This window comes from Artemia franciscana, chromosome 16 (assembly GCF_032884065.1).
Source record: "Artemia franciscana chromosome 16, ASM3288406v1, whole genome shotgun sequence".
Taxonomy (NCBI): Eukaryota; Metazoa; Arthropoda; class Branchiopoda; order Anostraca; family Artemiidae; genus Artemia; species Artemia franciscana.
This window is the reverse complement of record NC_088878.1, coordinates 35,748,510-35,770,785: the sequence shown is the minus strand read 5'-3', so window position 1 is coordinate 35,770,785 and position 22,276 is coordinate 35,748,510. Positions and strand designations below refer to the sequence as shown.

Here is a 22,276-nt window from a genome sequence, read left to right as displayed (position 1 = left end):
TTAAAGTTTTTACACTTTGATTTCCAAAGAGTTTTTCAAGGTTAATAGTTCTAAGCTTTTTTTTATGTTAAGACGATTTGAAAAATGATCTTTTTTGTAAGAGGATGTCACGGAAACGCAGTGTGGTCTTTGAAAACATCTACGTCGTATGTATTGGGACAATGTGACCAAACAAGTATATAATTATATAAACATCCATAAGAGAAACGCGAACATTATAAATCAACAGCATTTTCTTTTGCAATGTAAGAAGAAGAAGATCGTGCCACCTTCGATAAAATTCAGTTTTCGTCATGAAAAAACAGTGTGGTCTTCGAAAATATATATGTCGTATACTAAGATGGTGTGAACTAGTAATTTGGATGGTTTACAATCAATAAAAGTAATATAATATACTAGCTGGGTCCCGGTGGCTTCACCGCCCGGCCCCAGAATGGCACGCGGCAGGCTTCTATACATGGATTCTCATTGTCCCTTGTGTTCTAACCACAGACAGTGCTGGGTCCCGGCGGCTTTGCCACCGGTCCCCGCGGGCCCCAGCATGGCACGCGGCAGGCCTCTATATATGGATTCTCATTGTCCCTTGTGTTCTGGGTCCCGGCAACGCTATGTCATTTTTGGATTGAATTGATGGCGTAAATTGGTTTGGTTTTCTGTATTAAGGTTTTCGAACTGCTTTAATCCATTGTCAAAATATATATAAATGTTTGTGCAATCACCAGTTTTTTACATTTTAAGCAATTTAATAATAATTTCTGTTTGACGTTAATTAACTCTTTGACAAATTTTCTTTGAGCAGCAAGCATTCTAAACTTTAACAATTTCTACTAAACTTCAAACTTTTGGTTTTCTGTTTTAAGGTTTTCGAATTGCTTTAATCCATTGTCAAAATATATTGAAATGTTTGTGCAATCACCAGTTTTTTACATTTTAAGCAATTTAATAAAATTTAAAAAGAGACTCAATTATTTGAGCTCGTGTAACGGTAATAACGGTCATGTAACAGACGGACACTACATTTAAATATATATATATATATATATATATATATATATATATATATATATATATATATATATATATATATATATATATATATATATATATATATAAATATATATATATATATATATATATATATATATATATATATATATATATATATACACATATATATATATGTATATATATAATATATATATATATATATATATATATATGTATATATATATATATATATATATACTAGCTGTTGGGGTGGCGCTTCGCGCCACCCCAACACCTAGTTGGTGGGGGCGCTTCGCCCCCCCCCAAGCCCCCCCGCGCGCGTAAGTCGTTACGCGCCATAATAGTTACGCGCCATTGTAGTTGTGTCCCTATGTCCCACCTGTGAATATAGATATATATATATATATATGGTTTTAACTACGTAAAACTTGCGAATATACAACATTCTTTGCTGTCCCATTGTCTTTGCATATAAATAGATTGTCAGGTTATCCCCCTGTTTCCCCCGGTGTCCCCGTTGTAGTTGTGTCCCTGTGTCCCGGTCGTCATTTATATTCCCTGTGTCCCGGGTCCCGGTCATCATTTGTATCCCGGTGTCCCGGTCTGTATATACATTCGTTTTTTAGTTTTGTTTTTCTCCTTTATTTTTTTCCTTTTTTTTTCTTTTTTAGCTTATTTAGATTTTTAGATTTTTTAGTTTTTTTTATTAGTTTTTAGTTTTTATTTCTTTTTAGTTTTTTTGTCCCGGTCGTCATTTATATCCCCCTGTTTCCCCCGGTGTCCCCGTTGTAGTTGTGTCCCTGTGTCCCGGTCGTTATTTATATTCCCTGTGTCCCGGTCGTCATTTGTATCCCGGTGTACGGTCTGTATATACATTCGTTTTTTAGTTTTGTTTTTCTCCTTTATTTTTTTCCTTTTTTTTTCTTTTTTAGTTTATTTAGATTTTTAGATTTTTTAGTTTTTTTATTAGTTTTTAGTTTTTTTTTCTTTTTAGTTTTTTTGTAGTTTTTACCTTCTTTTTAGTTTTGTTAATTTTTTTTTTTACTTGTGTCCTGGTCGTCATTTATACTCCCTGTGTCCCGGTGCTTTGTTGATTGCTAATCGAACATTCCTTTTGTCCTGGTCGCTTTCTCTTTGAGTGTCGTCATTTATTTTTTTCTTTTTTAGTTCTTTTAGTTTTTACCTTTTTTAGTTTTTTTTTAGTTTTTAGTTTTTTTAGTTTTTTACCTTTTTTTAGTTTTTTTAGTTTTTTAGCTTTTTTATTTTTTTTATTAGTTTTTAGTTTTTTTGTAGTTTTTGCCTTTTTTTTTAGTTTTTTGTCCTGGTCGCTTTCTCTTTGAGTGTCGTCATTTATTAGTTTTTTCCTTTTTTTTTAGTTTTTTATTGGTTTTTACCTTTATTTTAGCTTATTTTTCAGTTTTTTCCTTTTTTTTAGTTTTTTTTTATTTTTTATTTTTTTTAGTTTTTTACCTTTTTTTAGTTTTTTTAGTTTTTTTAGTTTTTTAGCTTTTTTACTTTTTTTTATTAGTTTTTAGTTTTTTTTTGTAGTTTTTGCCTTTTTTTAGTTTTTTCAGTTTTTTTTTTAGTTTTTTATTGGTTTTTACCTTTATAGTTTTTTTAGTTTTTTAGCTTTTTTATTTTTTTTATTAGTTTTTAGTTTTTTTTGTAGTTTTTGCCTTTTTTTAGTTTTTTCAGTTTTGACGTCACCTAATCCAGTTTTTTCAGGTGACGTCACCTGACACATCCATCCACACATCCACAGACAGACAACTTATTTTTATATATATAGATATATATATATATATATATACATATATATATATATATATATATATATATATATATATATATATATATATATATATATATATATTATATATATATACATATATATATATATGTGTATATATATATATATATATATATATATATATATATATATATATATATATATATATATATATATATATATATATATATTTATATATATATATATATATATATATATATATATATATATATATATATATATATATATTATATATATATATACATATATATATATGTATATATATATATATATATATATATATATATATATATATATATATATATATATATATATATATATATATATATATATATATATATATATATATATATATATATTTATATATATATATATATATATATATATATATATATATATATATATATTTAAATATATATATATATATATATATATATATATATATATATATATATATATATATATATATATATATATATATATATATATATATACACATATATATATATGTATATATATATGTAATATATATATATATATATATATATATATATATATATGTATATATATATATATATATATATATATATATATATATATATACATATATATATATATATATATATATATATATATATATATATATATATATATATATATATATATATATATATATATATATATATATATATATATACAAAATTAGATGTTAATTAATCCAAAAACTAAAATGATCACTTTTATTAATTTTAACCAGTGTGTATGCATAAATTTGATGTATATCATAAATGTAAAATTACAGCTCTGATTTTGAGCAGTAACAAAAAAAATGAAACAAGTACAATAAATCATTAAAAATTCAAATAATACAAGGAAAATACTTACGCATCTTTTCTAGTTTTTCTGGACTCTTGTCACGCCTGCTACTTTTCTTTTGATTCTCTGGCACTGGTTTACCATCTGGTGTTACCATCATTTTGAAGGGTGAGCCTAAAACAAAATTAATTGATTTTAAACTTGTGACTCTCTCGCATTTGAAAAAGCGGGGACGCCAGGGGCACAGGCGGGATATATAAATGACGACGGCGACACAGGGAATGTTCGATTAGCAATCACCATCAACAAAGCTCAAGGGCAGTCATTAGAATCATGAGGTATAGATCTGAGTACGGATTGTTTTTCCCATGGACAATTATATGTTGCATGTTCAAGAGTCGGTAAACCTGACAATCTATTTATATGCACAGACAATGGGACAGCGAAGAATGTTGTATATTCGCAAGTTTTACGTAGTTAAAACATATATATACACAGGGACACAGGGATTGTTGAAATAGAAATTACAGACCGGGACACCGGGACACAAATGACGACCGGGACACAGGGAATATAAATGACGACCGGGACACTCGAAGAGAAATTACAAACTGGTACACCGGGACACAAATGGCGACCGGGACACAGGGAGTATAAATGACGACCGGGACACAGGGACACATCATTAGAATAATGAGGTATAGATCTGAATACGGATTGTTTTTCCCATGGACAATTATATGTTGCATGTTCAAGAGTCAGTAAACCTGACAATCTATTTATATGCACAGACAATGGGACAGCGAAGAATGTTGTATATTCGCATGTTTTACGTAGTTAAATATATATATATATATATATATATATATATATATATATATATATATATATATATATATATATATATATATATATATATATATATATATATATATTCACAGGTGGGACACAGGGACACAACTACAATGGCGCGTAACTAATATGGCGCGTAAGGACTTACGCGCGCGGGGGGCTTGGGGGGGCGCGAAGCGCCCCACCAACTAGGTGTTTGGGTGGTGCGAAGCCCTATTATATATTATAGATATATAAGATAAAAAAAAAATATATTTTTCTTCTAATAAGAAGAAAAAGAGCGAATTAGTATATTATTTCATTAAAAGATTATAATTTTAAATTAATTTATATGTATAAATTAATATTAGATAATTAAAAGATAAATAGAGACATTCTTTTACCGGGCTTCACTATAATGATGCATCTAGACAACATAATCTAAGGGCTGCGTTAAAGCCTTGTTTTTATGCGTAACCTTGCTGTTTGTGATAAATCTACACATCCTGCCAGCGGTTAACACTAACATCTAATTTCTGCTACAGTTTGATGACGGAAACACTTTTGTTATTTAAAAATTTGATAATAATTTTCGGGTAAGTATTCTTTGTGATTGGGTATGTTCAGAGTCAATCGAACACGTTGACGCCATAACTTACAAAAAAAGGAGCTTAGCCGGATTGGAATTCAGACTTTATATTTGTATGTGCCTGTAATCATTTTTGTACGACAATTTTTTCTGCTTAAATTTAAAAATTATTGGGTAGCTAGAAATTATGAAAAAAAAGGAATATTTAAACCACCAAGGGCAATGAAAATGAAATCTAGCCGTTTGAATTAGTAAAGTAAAAGCTTATAAAACAATATTTGTTTTGAAAAATTAGGAAAATTCTAAAACTAAATTCTTATGAAAAAACCTTCACATTCAGTTATCCAGTTTTGGAAGTAACGAGAACCAATTTAAAATAAAAGATAAACGTATGTAACGCATAAGAGAAAAAAAAAAGGTGCTACCAAACCACTTAAGGTTCAGCTTTCTTTCGAATGTGCAGGTGTCCTTTGAATGTGCAGGTGTCCTTGAAAATCAAAAACTTGCTAATATTCGAATTTTTGTGGATGAGGAGCGTTGTCAAATATAAATATTTAGTTTTACTACTCTCTTTTCACGGTTTAACATTGCAACACAGTCAAAAGCGTAGTCCTACCCTAAAAATTTCATAATTTGGAAAAAATCTTGGAAAAATCGCGGCTTTCATGTATGAATAGATTTAAGATGGGTTCAAGGTGCAAAAAAATACTTTTACTGATAAAACTAAAATATTCTCATTTTAATGTTTTTGGTTGGTAATTTAAACGACATGTTTAACACTGGTACTTTAAAGACTATTTTTGCCAAGAAGGATATTTTTGAGGCACCCAAGTAAGATTTTGACGCCAAAGCCTCCCAATTCAACTACTTATTAAAATAAAAAATAGAAACACATATCAAATTTTGAAAAAAAATTGAATTTTCTGAGTATCTGAACACCTAATGGCAAGGGAAAACCGATTCAATAATAATATTAAGCGTACAAAGCAAAAGTCTGCAGGCTATAAATCTTTAAATAGCTAGGGTATGGTTGTCCTTGGAACTTTAACAGCTTAAATTTTTGGATTGGGAAACAAAATTTTTTACAATACTTCAGCTGATCACCAATAAGATTTAAAAGTAATATGTAAACAATATAAGCCTTTAAATAATCAATAAAATATTCAAAATAGGCTTGGAAAGATAAAGCATAGATATGTTCTTTTCCTTTACTTCCAATTTGGTCTGCCGGATGTTGGTCACACAGTTATGCCTACGTCGCAAAATCTATATAGCAGTGTTTTAGATATTTTTTCAAACTAAAATCAACAATAAACTTTATTTGAATTAAAAATAAATAAAAAATGTTTAAATTTTTTTCGGCGTAATACCTTAAATTAGGTTTCTCCCAAGACCACACTGCCTTTCTATGACGAACAAATAAACGTTCGAATGTAGATAAGTTCATTTATTAGACAGTGAAAACAGATACAAAAGTATGGATATTTCGACCACATACACAGCGATCATATAAGCTCATCAGAACACATATTCATCACAAACCATAAACAGACCACATATACATCAGTAGATATACTCATCAGCATATATCTACTGATAATGATCGCTGTATAAGTGGTCGAAATATCCAGACTTTTGTATCTGGTTTCACTGTCGTAAAATGTGGACGTATCCACATCGTCAAATGTGGACGTATCCACATTTGAACGTTTATTTCTTCGATATTTAGGTTTTTTGTCGAAGACGTGAAAAAAAGCCTTTTCAAGAAAAGTTCCAAATGAAATTGCCTGGAATAAAGAAAAAACGTAAGTAACATTGAAAGTCTTTTCTTCAAAGTCGAAGCGTCACAAATTCGTTGCTTAGTAACATCTTCAGTACAAAGATAAGGTGGAATATTCAGCTGTAACTAAAAAATGTATAATGAAAAATTAAATAATTACCCTTAACTTCACTCCCATTAAAATAAGTATATATCCTGTATTTTCCCAGCTCAGGAGGAACGAATGTTACCCGGTATATACCAGGTTTAATTTCAATCTTTTGATGAGGTATTGATTTTCCTCGATGAACAACATCAAAGCGTACCTCGCCAATACCAGCGGCAATTGCATCACATGTGAAGGTAAAAGACTCTTGTGGCACAGCTCCTTCAAGCCCTGAGAGCTAAAAAAGAATACACTCTACACACTAGTAGAAACTATATAACAAAAGATAGACTTTATTTAGTAAGGGAATAGTTAAGGACTGGGAATTATTTGAAGGAAACCCTTCAAAATCCTGACACTACTTCAAAACAATCATAAATATTTATTCAACTTATTCCTACAGTTAAATTACTCCACTTTACCTCTCCCCCCTCCCCTTGATGAATGAATATACAGCCAACTATGCGCATTCCCACTATTTTTTTTACTATACCGAACGGTTATAATACCAGGTCTATCCTCATCTTATCATCGGGCGTTACAGCCATCATTCGGGCGTTACAACCGTTCAACATTGTAAAACATAGCATTATTGTCTCTCTATTATAGTTTTAAAAGAGATAAAGCAAATCTTTAATACATCAGAATTATATATTAGAATATTAGTACTAATATAGTATATTAGTACTATATTATATTAATACTAGTATATTAGTACTAATTAATTTGTATATTAGTTTTGAGACTAATTACTGGGTAAAATTTATCTGTTCTCCTTAATAGTAAAATTATAGACATAACCAAATAAGACTGGACATAATATTAAAATTATAATCAAATAATAAACAGAAATTGATAATTTATTTATCTCTGAGATAAATCCTGCATAAACTTCACATTCACCAGAAGACACGTACCCCCAACCCGTCATATCCGAAAAAAAAGAATTAAAATTCGACAACATGTAACATAGTTTTTTTCCCCAGGCTAGCTACTTGCGTTCAATTACCAGGTGAATATTTTTTCTTTTTGTTTTACTCCCTCAGTCACTTATTTAATATTAAGTGATTAAGTTAAGAGATTAAGAATTTGGTCTTCGCTATCGTAGGTATTGGTGAGTGGCTTACTCTTGAAATCAGGTTTTTTGCCTTTTAAATTTTCATTGCAGCTAATTTCCGACTTTATTGTTTGTTGGTTCTCCGCTCTGTATGTTTTCAATTTTTTTTTTCTTTTAATTTTGGCTTTATTTGTTTTTCTGTTAGCTTTTCACAATTTTTGTTTTTATCATTTTTCAACTAATAATATTGTATCACAGCAAACAAACACAGTATAACAACAAAATATGAATGTCTTACTTTTACTGCATGTGGGTCGTAAACAACACATGAAAAAGGACTGCCTTGTATATGCTCGTCATCATAGTAGATGGCAATGCTCCATTGGCCAGCTTCATCAGGTTTAAATGTAGTAATAAATGCATTGCCATCTCTATCTACCGGACAATGCAGCTCCCTCCCAGAGGGTGCTTCTGCAACTACCTGAAGTATACTATCTGCTGCTCCGTTAGAATTGATCTACAAAAGTAAATAAAAAATTAGAACTCTCTAATTATCACGCCACTACAAATCGTGCTGGTGTCGGAATTCTTTGTCCAAGGGGCACGGGTTCAATCCCAGTTGTGACCAGTTATTCAGTTTGGGACGGGGGTCAGTGGCGTGACTCTGTAAGCTCAGCCAGAGCCGATCCAGCTCTAAATGGGTACCAGGAGAAATCTGGGGAAGGTAAGCAGGAAGGGTGTGTGAAAGCATAGGATGGTTGGCCCCAAGCCAACCATTACACTTCCTGGCTGAAGGGCCATGAAACGGAGATCAGCAGCGCTGGTTTGGACCTTAAGGTTCTAGTGCTGTCTTACTTACTTACTGTTTTTTCTGTTGCTTCCTATACTGTAGTTTCCTATTTTCTGCATACTAAGTCCGCCGTAACTGTTTGGTCACAACTATCGGCCATTAACTGAAATATAAATTGGAGTTGGCTTTCTTCACTTTTTCTAATTTTTGCTGGGGACACTGCCATATATAGCGTATTTTTTTCTCTTTTTTAGCTTATATTGATCCAGAAATAAGGCTATATACAACATATGTGGAACCACCCTATCCTATCCTAGCCTAAGGCCGTCCTAGCCTGGTCGGTTGGTGCGCTGGATTTGGGATCCTTTGTCTGAAAGGACGCGGGTTCGAATCCCAGTGTACCCAATTGTTCAGTTTGAGACGGGAGTCAGTGGCGTGACTCTATAAGCTTAGCCAGAGTCGACCCAGCTTTAAATGGGTACCTGGAGAAATCTGGGGAAGGTAAACAGGAAGGGTGTGCGAAAGCACAGGATGGTTGGCCCCCAGCCCCCCATTGCACTTCCTGGCTGAAGGGCCAAGAAACGGAGATCAGCACCGCCGGTAGGGACTGTAAAGTCTAATGCCGTATCCTTTACCTTACCTTACCCTATCCTGCAGAGTTAAAAAGGGTATACGGGATAGGATGGACTTAAAACTATTCGTGATGACAGCAATGCATGTCAGAAGACAATGTTGGCCTTTTTATTTAGTAATCAGTTTATCCAAAGTATCAATTCATGTTTATCGAACAATATCTATCAAATATTTATAAGTTTAAAACTGTCAATTAATCTCAAGAATATTTTGGGGTGTTCATTTTTTTGTTTGATATGTTAAAATTTTTTGGCATGTTTTTTTTTTAGTCTATTACGTTTATTTTTATATTTCGTAAGGACCAAATTTTCTGAATAACAGGCGAAATTCGTAGAAGCAATTTTGGATGAGACTGAAGATAGACGGTTATATGCACCAAATTTATCGGTTACCATAAAATTACTCAACTGTTAAAATTACCCAGACATTTTGTTTGGGCATTAAACCCATTAAAGAGCCAAAGTTAGTCGTATTATAAGTTTCCTGTATTCATTGATCGAGTTTTTAACTAAAGTTTCCCTGTAGATGTCCTTGCCAGATCAATCTCTTTATGTAGTAGCCTCTGAAAGGTTACTTTTCTTGATTTGCGAAGACCAGGGGTATTCAATACCATACAAGGATAGGGTTGGACATTTTTACTAATTGGTTGTACTTACTGAAACTTCCACTACAGAGCCCACTGAACAGGGGTCTAACCCAGAAAACATAATTTTTTCTGCTCTGTCCGGTGCAGCTCGAATATGGTAAGGACAGCCCTTCACCGGCTCATCTTCGTTGTACACGATGAGCTATAAAAGAAAACGAAAACTATAAAGATAGAAAGAAGAAGATAAGATTTATTTCACACAAAATACACAAACACAAATAATTGAATAAGACCAGCAGGGAGCTCACCTCGAAAAGATTTAAAATACAATAAATAACAACACTTTCCACATATCTAAATGATTAATATTAAAATGTTAAGATGTATATGTTTTAAATGTTTGATATATATTTATATATATACATACATTTACATATATACATACATACATATATATACACATATATTTATATATATATATATATATATATATATATATATATATATATATATATATATATATATATATATATATATATATATATATATATATATATATATATATATATATATAATATCTATGATATATTTGATATAAAATATATGAATAAATGTTTAAATATATAAAATGTTAATCTAAATGATTAACTTATTGAAATGAAATCACTCTGAGACACCTTTAGACTACTTAGGCATTGTGTTTCTAAGGTTTAGTTCTAGGTGTGTTTGTTTTGTTGGTTTGACAAGCATTTTGGTATTAACAGCTTATCTTAAGGAGGGGGGATAGAATTTTGTTAAGGAGTAGAATTAGAGAGTGATTGACTTTGTTTGTTGAAGTGGTCGCCATTAAGAACCAAGCCCAGGTAAAATAATGTTTCTGTTTTTCCTATTATTCTATTTCAGGTCTATTTTTTCCTATTCGTTCTTCTAGAAATTTTTTTACGCACCCATAAAGAAAATAATATTTCGAAAAGATTTTTATAATAGAGAAAATAAGGAAAAGGAAACATTCTAGTCAAAACAAATAAATGCATCATTATACCAATAAATATATCCTCAGAATCTTGTTGTAAAGTGTGTTAATTATAAACGGATTTGTTATATATACAAATTTCAAGCTATTTACATATATTATCTAACTATATTTTAAATTCATGAGCAAGTTTTTTATTTTGAAATTTTTGTAAAGGTTTTCAATAGATGGCTTAAAATGCATTCTGTCCCGAGAAGAAATGAGGTACCAAATAACGCTTAATACACCTAAATTGGTGGTCTATAGTATCCTAATGTGTTTGGTATTGTACAGTATTTTTCTTTTCTCCTTTTTTCTTCTTTTGACTGCATTTCTAAGAAGGTGAGTGAAAGCACTATTTCTTCTGTTTTCTTCAATTTGTCCTTCTCTTTATCGCATTTCTAAAAAGGTCAATGACCGCACTATGTTTTTAAACCCGAATTTAATTATTTTTTACTTTTTTTTAATATTAAATCAAAATATTCACACGTTTAACATTTATGGAGTGTAAAAAAGAAAATATTTATATTGACAAGAAAATAAGAAATATACTTTGAAATCATTAATGGAGCATGACCAGACATCCAGCACGAAAATGTAAATAATTTGTTTTTTGAGTTTCCTACTGCATTCCCCTGTTTTCTCTTGAATACGGGAATATTTAAAAATTACTGATCAATCAAGAAGCGGGGGGCATAATTTGCTATGGCACAGAAGGGCAATTACCCCTCCAAGAACTCGGTTTCCAACCTCCCCCCCCCTCAGCTAAAATTTAGTTTATTCGAAAATCTTGTCAAGACTAAGATAAGCCTGCATAATTCAAACATCCACAGAAACAGGTCCGTTTTCTTTAGTATATCTTTACCTTTACGGTGCAAGATGGATCATTTTTCAGTTTTCACTGTCATTTTCACTTGATTTTGGAAAATCGGTTCCAACTTTGCCCCCCCCCCTCCAGGATTTCTACGATATTACGCCACTGCCAATAAGTTCATGATAATGAACTGTGAGTAAGGAGCAATCTATAGTAATAGTAGCTAAAACTATAAAAAAGAACTACGACAAAAAATTCGAATCGAAAGAAACTACTTTTCATGTGACTGCAAATATGTAAAATCTACTAACTTTAAGCACACCCAACAAAAGATGTCAGTCTAGGCAAAATAGCATAATTGAGGATATTATAGCTGAAGATGGTATTCAATATCATTCCTGCGCTGAAGGTTTACCGTCAGGCAGAAGGAAAGGAATCCTTTCGACACTCTTCAAACACATAGGCAGTAAGACGGACTGCAGCAACCACCACGGTGTCCGGAAAGCTACATCGAAAGCTGTCTGCTGCGGTTCTGCTGCACGGTGTCTGTTTCTGGAAAGCTGCTTTTGATGCTGCCTCTACTTGATACCAACCTCAACAATTCAGACTCGTACCAGGAAGATAATACGGTAAGATAGATCATTCAGAACACACTGAAATTCAATACAGAAGCTTACAGAAGCATATAAGGTTTACCGTCAGGCAGAAGGAAAGGAATCCTTTCGACACTCTTCAAACACATAGGCAGTAAGACGGACTGCAGCAACCACCACGGTGTCCGGTAAGCTACATCGAAAGCTGTCTGCTGCGGTTCTGCTGCACGGTGTCTGTTTCTGGAAAGCTGCTTTTGATGCTGCCTCTACTTGATACCAACCTCAACAATTCAGACTCGTACCAGGAAGATAATACGGTAAGATAGATCATTCAGAACACACTGGAATTCAATACAGAAGCTTACAGAAGCATATAAGGTTTACCGTCAGGCAGAAGGAAAGGAATCCTTTCGACACTCTTCAAACACATAGGCAGTAAGACGGACTGCAGCAACCACCACGGTGTCCGGAAAGCTACATCGAAAGCTGTCTGCTGCGGTTCTGCTGCACGGTGTCTGTTTCTGGAAAGCTGCTTTTGATGCTGCCTCTACTTGATACCAACCTCAACAATTCAGGCTCGTACCAGGAAGATAATACGGTAAGATAGATCATTCAGAACACACTGAAATTCAATACAGAAGCTTTCACAGGTTTCATTGAATTCCATTAGCCCTTTAATATTTTAGATGGACGATGTGGCAAAATAAAAAAGCTGCGGGCCTACCTGCAAGATTCTAAAAACTACTTCAGACATAGACCAAGCGATCATGTTTTTGTTGACATTCACCGGTGAATGTCAATATTCAACAGATTTCGGATATTCGCGGTAATATATACATGAACCGTAGGGAAAAGTTTATTCAAAAATGATAAAGATTAAACCATTCGGAAAAGGATATGAATAACACTTGAATCTTATCTTTAAACCTAATTTAAATCTGGACCATCACTGCTGGAAATATACCAAATATAATTGAGTACTGTTATTTTAGAATTTAGTATAGTATGCTGCCTAAGTCGATGTTTTTCTCTTTTTGATATGATAAAAATCGCACAACTAGAACGAAATTTACTGACCTCATGCATGCCGACATCAGTGGGTATGAATGTTCCAATTCCTCCGTCAGGACCAAGTTCAAGATCACAAGGTACAGGTCCGTTTGGCCCAATGATTTCAACTCGTATCAGAGATGGATCAATGTCCTCTGGGTATATGAATTCCAAACGAAAGTTCGACTGTGAGTAAAAATACTTATACTTATATATACTTTAATACTTATAGGTTATACATAACATTTTTTAATTTCGAGCATTTTTTGTCACAACATTTTCATTAATTATATTTTTAATTCTGTAGTGATACTATTTTAATTGATCTAAAATAAAATGATAAATAATGAAAAACACGTAAATTAATTAGATGAAACACAGATGATTTCTTAGAGCTTAATCAAACTAAAATTTTTGGAAATAATTAGTTTGAAAAATTACAAAAAATTGGATGATTATTAGAATAAATATTCATAACCAAAAACAATTAGGTCATTAGAGTTTGTGGAAATAATTGTATACGCAAAATTTAAGTAACTAGATGATAAATGGAATAACTGGAAATAATTAAAAAAAGAATTACTGGAGATGATTAGATAAAAATTAAAAACAGTTAGATGTAAAAGAAAGTTAGTTAAAAGGAAACAAAGAGCTTATATTCTTATTTCAGTTAATTCAACTAATCCATGTTAGTTAGTGACTTTTAGTAGAAAAAGAGCATAGTTTGTGAACTATTTTGTGCGTACTCATATAAGTTTTTTTTCAAAAGAGAGGGGAAGGGTGCAGCCAACATTTTTCCAAAGATAGCTAATCAAAGTTGTGAAGTAAGGTTAGTGCAGTCGGGAAAACGTTATATTTCAATTAAACTGGCAAAATTTTACTTTTTGCACATACTTTGCATATTTTTTTACGTATTTTTTTTAAGCATGTTTTACTTACAATCAGTGTTTTTAGTCGCTATGCGTATGCCGTTGCAATGAGTATGCGTAATGCGCATGCGTGACAATATAGTTGCTAGAGCCCTTGAATCTATCTTTGAACAAGATTCTTGATCGGGGTAGCAAAGTTGTTAATGCACATGTAAAAAAGATTGTACATATTTGTACACTTTTTATACATATATTTGTCTTTCAGGGAATGGGACCGAATACATCTGGTCCATTCACCTCCAAAATCCTAATTGAACCCTAACTCAATAATTACTTGCTGAAGCAATTTTCAAGTTATTTTTAATTTAAATATCATATTCAATAATCTAAATTGGAAGCTATACTTGAAGAAAAAAAAAGAAAAATAAGAAGTATTTTAAGTATTTAAAGGTCACCTACCAGCAAACAAATTTTTTTCAAAAGTCTTAGAATGTCATAAAAACTACAAATTGAGAAAATGTTAGGTTTCTCTTAATATTTAGTTTCCCTTGTGATCATTTCGAATCTTATTTTTTTTGCACAAGGCTCCAGTGGAAATAAAAGAAGCCAAGTCGTACGTTTTGCATGAATGTCACATACTGCAAGAGGCGGACAGAGGAGTGTCCACACAAGTCCTCCCCCCAGATCAACCCCTGCCAATTTTAGTCCACCCCCCTCCATAAAAAACACTTTAAAGCTGCTCAGTCAGAAAAATGTAAATTTCCATGTAGCTCGGAAGACAAAAATTAGAACTATAACTCACAAAATTATCATTTCTAGTCTATTTCTTAATTGATTTTTTTTCCAGAATTTACAGCTAAAATAAAAGAAGTTAAAGAAACTTACTTTTGCCCATGCCAAATAAATTATGAGGTTTAAACAGGTTTGCCAGACCAGTCAACCCCAAAAAAGCTCAACCCTACAAACTTTCAGACCTGCTTGTCACTATTAGAGTTTCACACAAGTCAGAAGGAAATTTTAAGCCAAAAACAGCTCAACTACCAGACTACTCAACATCGAAGACTACGTTGCTCGAAAAAATTTTCTTTGGAGTTTTCTCGGGTGTGATACCCTGAGATGTATATTTTTAAGCCAAAATATCCCAATTGCTCCTTGGTTCTCTTTCAAGTCGGTATTGTACTGGTGGGAGAAACCCTATCTCCCTTCATTAAGAGTCTTAAAGTAGAAATTTGTAACTTTGCAACACAGAACCTAAAGTCTAAGTCAAAACCTCCTTTGATACCTCTAAGCTAGTTTCATACCTCCCAAACTTCTTTCTCTTTACGCTAGAGTTTCAATTTCGTCCCAGTTCTTTAAGAACGACTCCTGAAACACACGGGTCGCCTAATTAAAAGAAGTTTCTTTTTTTAAAGTACTAGAAAACCTTTAGCGTGAAGAGCGAACTGTTGAGGAAGGGGCAACCCCCCTCATATGCATAATAATTTCTGTCCGTTTTAAGTCTTAATGATGCTCCTTACTGTCGGTTGATAAAAACTTGTTTTGTATACAATACTCTTTTAAAAAAGGAATAGGAAGATTTGTTAAATATTTTCCATAGGAATTGTCAAAGCCAGGTTTTAGGTACCAGTTTGACAGACCACATGTCAATCAACAAGCAGTAAAAACATGGTTCGATCCAACTTTTCAGGACTATAAACATTGTCGAAATGACTAGGACATATTGTCAAATGACAATATTTTGAAATATTGACAAAAATGACATATTGTCAAAGATTTTCCTTTTTGGGTGTGCTTCTGGGGGGAACGAGAAATAGGCGTCCCCAAATAGGGTGGGAAGAGGTCACAAGGACGGATTCAAAGAAAATCGGAAGTCAATGGGCAAGGGTAAAGCATATATCTTTGAATAGATTGAGCTGGAGGAGGAAAGTGCGCAGGTATGTTTGCCTCAGACGGATTATTGCTGCTATTAGTTGTTGGTAGTAGGTATAACTTTATTATTACTTAACTTTTGATACGCTAATGACCTATCCTTCGGTAATAAAAACTGAAGTAATGAAAAAGGGCATTACCTTAAAGCTAAAAATCAAAAATAATATTCACCCAATAATAAAATAATTGAATATCAAAACTTTTTAATCTTCCTATAGATACACAAGCACTAGCTGAACTAAATTTTGCGACACCATTATGTGGTTTTCTTTTGTCATTCAGTTAAATGACTAGCATTAGAGCCGGAAAAATGAACCAAAATCTCTCACGATTAAAAGTTATTATTTTGATTAAAGTTTTTGTACTAGTTGTTGAAGTACCAAGAATAGTGAAAATTAATTTTGGCCACGGTTGCAGTAATATCTGCAATTTAGTGCAGAATCAACCGCGGCTAATAGTAACCAAAAGTTTAAAAACGTGTTTTGTAAAATATAAGTCATTGAAAGATATTTTCATTGAAAGATGATTCATGAACGATAACTATTATATATGTTTAACTTAATAATAGAAGTTTATTATTAAAACAAATATTTTGGATTTCGAAAAGAGCTTGCGGCCCCTCAAAACCGGTAGCGAATCAAGATGAGAGGCCCACCATCAAAATCCCCACTGCCACAACCCGTAAGCAGGAAACTTAAAAGCCACGACCTTGAACAACAAAGAAAACCACTTCTTTCATTTGTATTACTGACAAGCACGTACCCAAGATTGTATTTTCTGGCCTATAATAAAACAAATCGAGAAAAAGACCGAATATTAAAAAAAAAAAAAAAAAAAAACAAAAAAAACATGTAGTATTTCATAGTTTGAATAAGAAGTGCTCAGAAATTATATGTAAAAAAAAGCATGTACATATGTAGAAATCTTGTTCTAAGGCTTTTGTGGAATAGCTAGCTTTTTTGAATATAGTAAAGCATTTATAAATAAGGTATTCGAGGAAAATCATGGCTAATCGAAACTTCTTAATTAGAAAATATTACAGTGTAGCGAAGAAGACAGAAACAAATGAAAATCCATAGTTGATGAGCATATACAAAAATATTTTGAGAGGATCGAAAATTTTTGCTTCTACCATTAAATATTTGATTTTGCATTATATTTGATTCTCAAGCGTCTCAAATGGTCGGGCCGTCACTGACCATATCAGCAGCGACTGCGCACTGAAAGGTTTTAAGCGGCAAGCCGCCGGTTTTCGGCGCACCTTCGGGCACTACTCTCTTCGGATGCTCATCTCGAACGGGTTCGATCCTTCTACACGAGAAAGCCGGGCGTGATTCTTAGCAATACAAATTTGTTACCATCTACCTTGATTATACTTCCATATAAGTAACGCGTTTGGCATATTACCAAATTTGGATGCCCGCTTTTTGCAGTGGCTCTTAAAACCATGCTGGTACCACCGCAGTGGATCCAAAATAGGACCTCAAGGGCAAGTTGCAACACAAATCAGGCAACTTTAGAACATCTAATTGACAGATTTGACGCAGTTTCAATAGCTGTTTTTTGCAAGTGCAAACGCTACCCTCCTGCCACTTTTCACATTATCAAGGTCACCCTACGTTTTCCTTTCTCAGTGAGCCAAATTTCACTTCAGGTTTCATTTGTCATTTAAAGCTTAAATTGCCCGAATTTCCTGGCGATAAAGTTTTTTTTTCAGTTGTGACTCAAGAATGTAATTAGCTATGAGGCAGAAGGGCCAACTGCCACTCCCAAACCTCAGTTTAACCCCCCCTCCCCAGCTGAGGTTTAGTTTCTTAAAAATCTCGTCAAGATTGAGATAAGCCTGCATAATTCAAACATCCACAGAAAAGAGTGAGATGTGATAAATTAATAAATATTAATAAATTAATATTAAATATTAATTAATAATAAATATTAATAAATTAATATTAATATTAAATTAAAATAAATATTAATACATTATTAATAAATAAATGAATTAATAAATATGTCAGTCTCTTGGACCAGAGTTTTAATCATTGAGAACAAGAATTCCTTTCTTGTCAGTGAACCATCAAGAAGGTTCAGACAGTCATCAGTTTCTTTTATCCTGAATGTTTCGAAGTCCAAAAGTGCAGCTGACACCATAAGATGGGAGCGAAAATTAAACTTGTTTATCATCTTTTTTGCAGAAGCAAAATACTGCTACTATTATTAGGTTGCTCCTCAAGGCGACCTTCTGGAGACCCCAACAGAGCAGAGCAGCATTTAGGGTGCGAAGCCTCGATTGTAGTAGAAAATTTGATAGTAGAGAGCAAAGATCAAGCATCAGTTCATATTCCTCATCATCTAGAGCAAGGTAAGTTTTCCCAATTTTACATAAAACACTTGCCAGAGGGCCTTTGTATTGAATAACGCTTTGCATAATACTATATGTTACATTCCATCTTGTAAACAAATTCTGTTTTAAGAAACAATTTCTGTTTTACAAACTCTGTGTAATGGAACTTCTGGCTATCTCTGACTTGATTCATAAATTATTTTACTGTGACTACACGAGTAATATGATGGTACCACTGGCGCGCGGCTGAGTGGTTGGTGCGCTGGCGTGGGAATTTTGTGTCCAAAGGACACGGGTTCAATCCCAGTTGTGACCAGTTATTTAGTTTGAGACGGGGGTCAGTGGCGTGACTCTGTAAGCTCAGCCAGAGTCGACCCAGCTCTAAATGGGTACCAGGATAAATCTGGGGAAGGTAACCAGGAAGGGTGTGTGAAAGCACAGGATGGTTGGCCCCCAACCCCCCATTGCACTTCCTGGCTGAAGGGCCATAAAAGAGAAATCAGCACCGCCGGTTTGGACCTTAAGGGTCTAGTGTCTTACTTACTTACTTTTACTTACTTTTACCACTCACAATTAGTGTAGTTATCTCCAAAAACTACGCTGTCTTACAGTTTTCCTTATATTGTTGATTGGATATAAATATTATTTGTCATCTGCTATTTAATAAGCCCCCCCCCCCCGGATTGTTCTCTGCAAGCAAGGTCGTATCCAGGATTTTGTTCGAGGGTGGGTACAAAAAACCTTAAACATCACATCAAGAATATATTCTTATGCATTATTATTACGTTTTACGAGTCGGACAAACACTCCGAAGGGGTGGGGTTCAAACCCTCTACCCCCCTGGATATGGCCTTGCCTACAGGTGAAACAAATTCTGTTGTATTTTTTTTTTTTTGTTACTAAAAAAATGTCTATCTCTCTCTCTCAGCTAATGCATCCCAAGAGATGGTGCACCCTTCTTTCTTGGCTCTTTAAAATAGTTGGTTTTTAATTTAATTTACTTTACATTAAAATTTATTTGAAATTTAATTTTGGGCTTACTCTGGCTGGATTCATATGGTTCACTACTGAAAATATTACACAATGTCTTCTGGGTTACATAGCCGATTTGAAGCTTTTAACGTACAGAGGAAGAAACTTTGGCATTTGAAATTAGTTAAAAAAGAGACAGGGGAAGGAAAAAGTAAATAAAATAAAAGACAAAATGGAATGAATAGTGGAAGGACAAAACTAAACTAAAATAATTAAGCAGACTTACTGGCTGGTTGACACGGGCCTTCTTTGTATCAATGTTTACGACCAATCGCTCACCTGGGGGTGGTTTCTTCTTAAGCCATTGGAAGCCAGCAGCATATGCCATTACACCAAGATGCTCCACCTCAGGATCAGCCATGTCAACAGGTCGAAGAACGGGCTCAACACCCAATCTCAAGCCTCCGTTCACACCTAGGAAAATACTCGTTGCAGTTTTTGGGGCTTTCATAAAATGACTTTAGGATTATTGCTGCAGCTTTTCAACTCAACAACAATCTTAATGTGCTTTGAAAACGAACTCAATTTGACCGTTGACTCTAACGTTTCTATGAATTCAACTTTTTACAGATAGCACAAAATAGATTTTTTCCATGTTCTCGTCGATTTTTTGATCTTCATCCACTTGGAAGAAGAGTAATAGAAGTCTCCTAACTAGGAAAATACTCGTTGCAGCTTTTTGGGCTTTCACAAAATGATTTTAGGATTGTTATTGTAGCTTTTCGACTCAACAACAATCTTAATGTATTTTCAAAACGAACTCAATTTGACACTTGATTCTACCGATTTATGACCTTAAATTTTTGCAGATGGCGTAACATTGATTTTTCTGTGTTTCCGTCGATTTTTCGATCTTCATCGGCTTGGAAGAAGAGTAATATAGGTCTTCGAACTAGGAAAATACTTGTTGCAGTTTTTTGGGCTTTGACAAAATGATTTTAGGACTATTGCTGCAACTTTTAAACTCAACAACAATCTTAACGTATTTTGAAAACAAACTCAATTTGACCGTTGATTCTACCGATTTATGACCTTAAATTTTTACAGATGGCGTAACATTGATTTTTCCGTGTTCCCGTCGATTTTTCGATCTTTATCGGCTTGGAAGAAGAGTAATAAAAGTCTTCGAACTAGGAAAATGCCTGTTGTAGTTTTTTGGGCTTTCACAAAATTATTTTAGGATTATTGTTGCAACTTTTCAACTCAAAAATAATCTTAATGTATTTTGAAAACAAACTCAATTTGACCGTTGATTCTACCGATTTATGACCTTAAATTTTTACAGATGGCGTAACATTGATTTTCCGTGTTTCCGTCGATTTTTCGATCTTTATCGGCTTGGAAGAAGAGTAATAAAAGTCTTCGAACTAGGATAATATCTGTTGTAGTTTTTTGGGCTTTCACAAAATGATTTTAGGACTATTGTTGCAACTTTTCATCTCAACAACAATCTTAATGTATTTTGAAAACGAACTCAATTTGACAGTTAATTCTAACGTTTTATAACCTCAAATTATTACAGATGGTGTAACATAGGTTTTTTCGTGTTTCCGTCGATTTTTCGATCCTCATCTGCTTGGAAGAAGAGTAATACAAGTCTCCGAACTAAGACTAGAATATCGAAAACCACAGTAATGACAGTGGTGAGGCATGGTTATGAAACATGGGTACTTTGAGAGACTGAGGAAGATTTATTAAATGTTTTCCAAAAATTTATCCACAATGGATATTTATCCACTTTTAGATCTTCATCCAAAAAGGACCTTAATCCAATAGTTGAGCATGAAGAGATGTATTTAATTAATACTCCTTACCCGAAGATGCCATATATACCCCATACCTTATACAATACTTAATGCCATACCCAAAGATGCTCTACTTCCAGATCAGCCCTCTCAACAGGTCGATGAATATCCAACAACGCTTTTGTCGAAGAGTCAGACAAGTTCAAAACTTAAATAAACAAAGGTTAAAGAACACTCAAGGCTCGACACCATGTCTTATCTCTGTGTTCACACCGAATTGTTGCAGTTTTTTTTTCTTTTGTTCTCAAAACGAAATTTAGAATAATTGTCACGGCTTTCCAACTTCATAACATCATTTATGGATTTAGCTAAATTATATCTTATATTTCTGTGACTGTGCTGTTATACTTGCTTCAATAGTTTGACATTAACTAGTTTAACTAAATTAAGATTAATTGAATAATAATTAATTACATTAAAACTAAATACATGGACAAAAACTAACTAGAATAAATAAAACTGAGTTAACTAATAATGAACTCAACTATGTAAGGAACCTTGTCTTACTGACGCCGGGAGAGCATGGCGGACCCAAGTCCATTAAATGAGGATGGTTGAGCTGTGGACTTGCAAACCACAAATTGAAGCTCAGGGGCCTGCCCTCGGGGGAACACATCACTTCAACTGAAACATCAAGATTGAGCCTCAAATCATATGGACAATCCTCGGCTACCTAATTTAGGGCCCCACTGGCAACCATTGGGACGAAGGCGCAGAAGCAGACCCAGAACCAGAATGCACCAAAGAGATCTGCAAAAACTTGGACACCTAAATTCAGCCTCAGTG

General features: G+C 33.2%; 1 protein-coding gene across 1 annotated transcript in view; it reads right to left on the bottom strand.

The window, feature by feature from the left end:
- LOC136037396 (filamin-A-like) overlaps positions 1-22,276 on the bottom strand; it is a gene marked incomplete in the record, with an annotated part of 335,049 nt that overhangs the window by 221,262 nt on the left and 91,511 nt on the right. The window contains 6 exon segments of the mRNA XM_065720141.1: positions 3,704-3,808; positions 6,995-7,217; positions 8,335-8,553; positions 10,116-10,247; positions 13,542-13,700; positions 19,912-20,099. Of these exon segments, the coding sequence (XP_065576213.1) occupies positions 3,704-3,808; positions 6,995-7,217; positions 8,335-8,553; positions 10,116-10,247; positions 13,542-13,700; positions 19,912-20,099 (1,026 nt within the window).